Source organism: Sinocyclocheilus rhinocerous, unplaced genomic scaffold, assembly GCF_001515625.1.
Source record: "Sinocyclocheilus rhinocerous isolate Xijiao unplaced genomic scaffold, SAMN03320098_v1.1 scaffold26334, whole genome shotgun sequence".
Taxonomy (NCBI): Eukaryota; Metazoa; Chordata; class Actinopteri; order Cypriniformes; family Cyprinidae; genus Sinocyclocheilus; species Sinocyclocheilus rhinocerous.
In genome coordinates, this window is record NW_015667610.1 from 874 (window position 1) to 3,138 (window position 2,265).

At 46.9% G+C, this 2,265-nt stretch overlaps 1 protein-coding gene across 1 annotated transcript; it reads right to left on the reverse strand.

Annotated features, from left to right (window-relative positions):
- Positions 1–183: 183 nt before the first annotated feature.
- Positions 184–698, reverse strand: LOC107733981 (stonustoxin subunit beta-like; the record flags this gene model as incomplete). The annotated part of the gene is made up of 1 exon (XM_016545847.1): positions 184–698. A coding segment is annotated over one exon (515 nt), but the record flags the coding sequence as incomplete, so codon positions are not given.
- Positions 699–2,265: the final 1,567 nt, after the last annotated feature.

Here is a 2,265-nt window from a genome sequence, read left to right on the forward strand (position 1 = left end):
GATCTTACCGTCTATGCGGATTTATCACACACATTTATTCAGACATGTTATTTCAGTGACAGAAGTTCAGCTGCAGAATTAATGTAATGAAGAGAAGAGACTCTATAACATCTCACTGTTACTGATTTATCATGCAGCTCAAAGCATTATGGATAGAATCTCTCGTGAGTCTCTTCTGATTCATCAACACAGTTTCACTGATGATCCATTATAAACAGTAAACCCAGGATAGAGCGGCTGAGTGAATGTGGTCTGGACTGTGTGGATGAGGCTCATTGTGTCAGAGACGCTGTAGAAGGACAGAGTTCCTGCACTGTGATCCACATACACTCCTATTCTCCTGCTGATGGACTCCACAGGGAGATCAGTGTGTTTGTAATTGTGTCTTAATGAGTAACTGGAGGGAGTGCAGATCAAACTCCAGGACTGATCATTAAATCCAAACCAACACTTCTCACCTCCCTTCCTGCTGATGCTCTTATATGACACTGATATACGCACAACATCTCCACTCCACTCAGTCTCCCAGTAACAGCGTCCACACACACTTTCTCTACACAACACCTGCCACACATCAAATCTGTCTGGATGATCAGTATACGACTGTTTCTCTTCCACATGTGTCACCTCTCTGTTCTCCTGAGACAGAATGAGTTCAGTGTTTGCTGTGTTTGGATCCAGTGTGAGAAAACAGACCCCTGAACACAAGAACAGAGACATTTAGAACAAAAACAATCACTACATCTGTGTGTGTGTGTGTGTGAGAGAGAGAGAGAGAAAGAGAGAGAGCGAGTGTGTGTGTGTGAGTGAGAGTGAGAGAGAGAGTGTCTTTTCAGGTAATTAGATTGTTTTTCATATTATTCGTCAATTCAATAATCAAAAGACGTCATTGCATAGTTGAGTCCTTTGTAAAATATATGAAATGTAATTAATGAAATATTTTACTGGATGTCTGTGTGTTGTAATTGATTATGTTTTTTAACAAAAAAAATATGTTGAAAACACTGATAAAACTTAAACTGCATGTCGGCATATAATTGAATCTGTTTACAAGAGGAAAAGATTATTAACCTGCTACATTTCTGGCACTGCGTGGTGCGCGATTAAGAGACCGGATTGAGGTTTGTCCCGGGGCGATGCTAATTCAACCGCCGGCTAAACTCACTGTGACACGGAGCAAAATGAATGTAAGTGGAGGAGTAAACCGTCGAAAGAGGCGGAGGAGGAGTAAACCGGCAAAAGAGGCGGAGGAGGAGTAAACCGGCAAAGAGGAGTAAACCGACGAAAGAGCCGGAGGAGGAATAAACCGGCGAAAGAGGCAAAAGAGGAATAAACCGGCAAAAGAGGCGGAGAAGGAGTAAACCAGCGAAAGAGTTGGAGGAGGAGTAAACCGGCGAAAGAGGCGGAGGAGTAAACCAGCGAAAGAGTTGGAGGAGGAGTAAACCGGCGAAAGAGGAGTAAACCGGTGAAAGAGGCAGAGGAGGAGTAAACCGGTGAAAGAGTTGGAGGAGGAGTAAACCGGCGAAAGAGGAGTAAACCGGTGAAAGAGGCAGAGGAGGAGTAAACCGGCGAAAGAGCCGGAAGAGGAGTAATCTGGCAAAAGAGGCGGAGTAAACCGGTGAAAGAGGCCGAGGAGGAGTAAACCGGCAAAAGAGGAGGAGGAGTAAACCAGCGAAAGAGGCCAAGGAGTAAACCGGTGAGCGAGGCAGAGGAGGAGTAAACCGGCGAAAGAGCCGGAGGAGGAGTAAACCAGCGAAAGAGCCGGAGGAGGAGTAAACCGGCGGAGGAGGAGTAAAGAGGCGGAGGAGGAGTAAACCAGTGAAAGAGGCGGAGGAGGAGTAAACTGGCAAAAGAGGAGTAAACCAGTGAAAGAGGCAGAGGAGTAGTGAACCGGATCGAGGTTTGTCCCGGGGCGATGCTAATTCAACCGCCGGCTAAACTCGCGGTGACACGGAGCAAAACGAGCGGATGAGGAGTAAACCGGCAAAAGAGGCGGAGGAGGAGTAAACCAGTGAAAGAGGCGGAGGAGGGGTAAACTGGCAAAAGAGGAGTAAACCAGTGAAAGAGGCAGAGGAGGAGTGAACCCATGAAAGAGCCAGAAGAGGAGTAAACTGGTGAAAGAGGCAGAGGAGGAGTAAACGGCAAAAGAGGCGGAGGAGGAGTAAATAGGCGAAAGAGGAAACCGGCAAAAGCGGTGGAGGAGGAGTAAACTGGTGAAAGAGGCGGAGGAAGAGTAAACCGGCAAAAGAGGCAGAGGAGTAAACC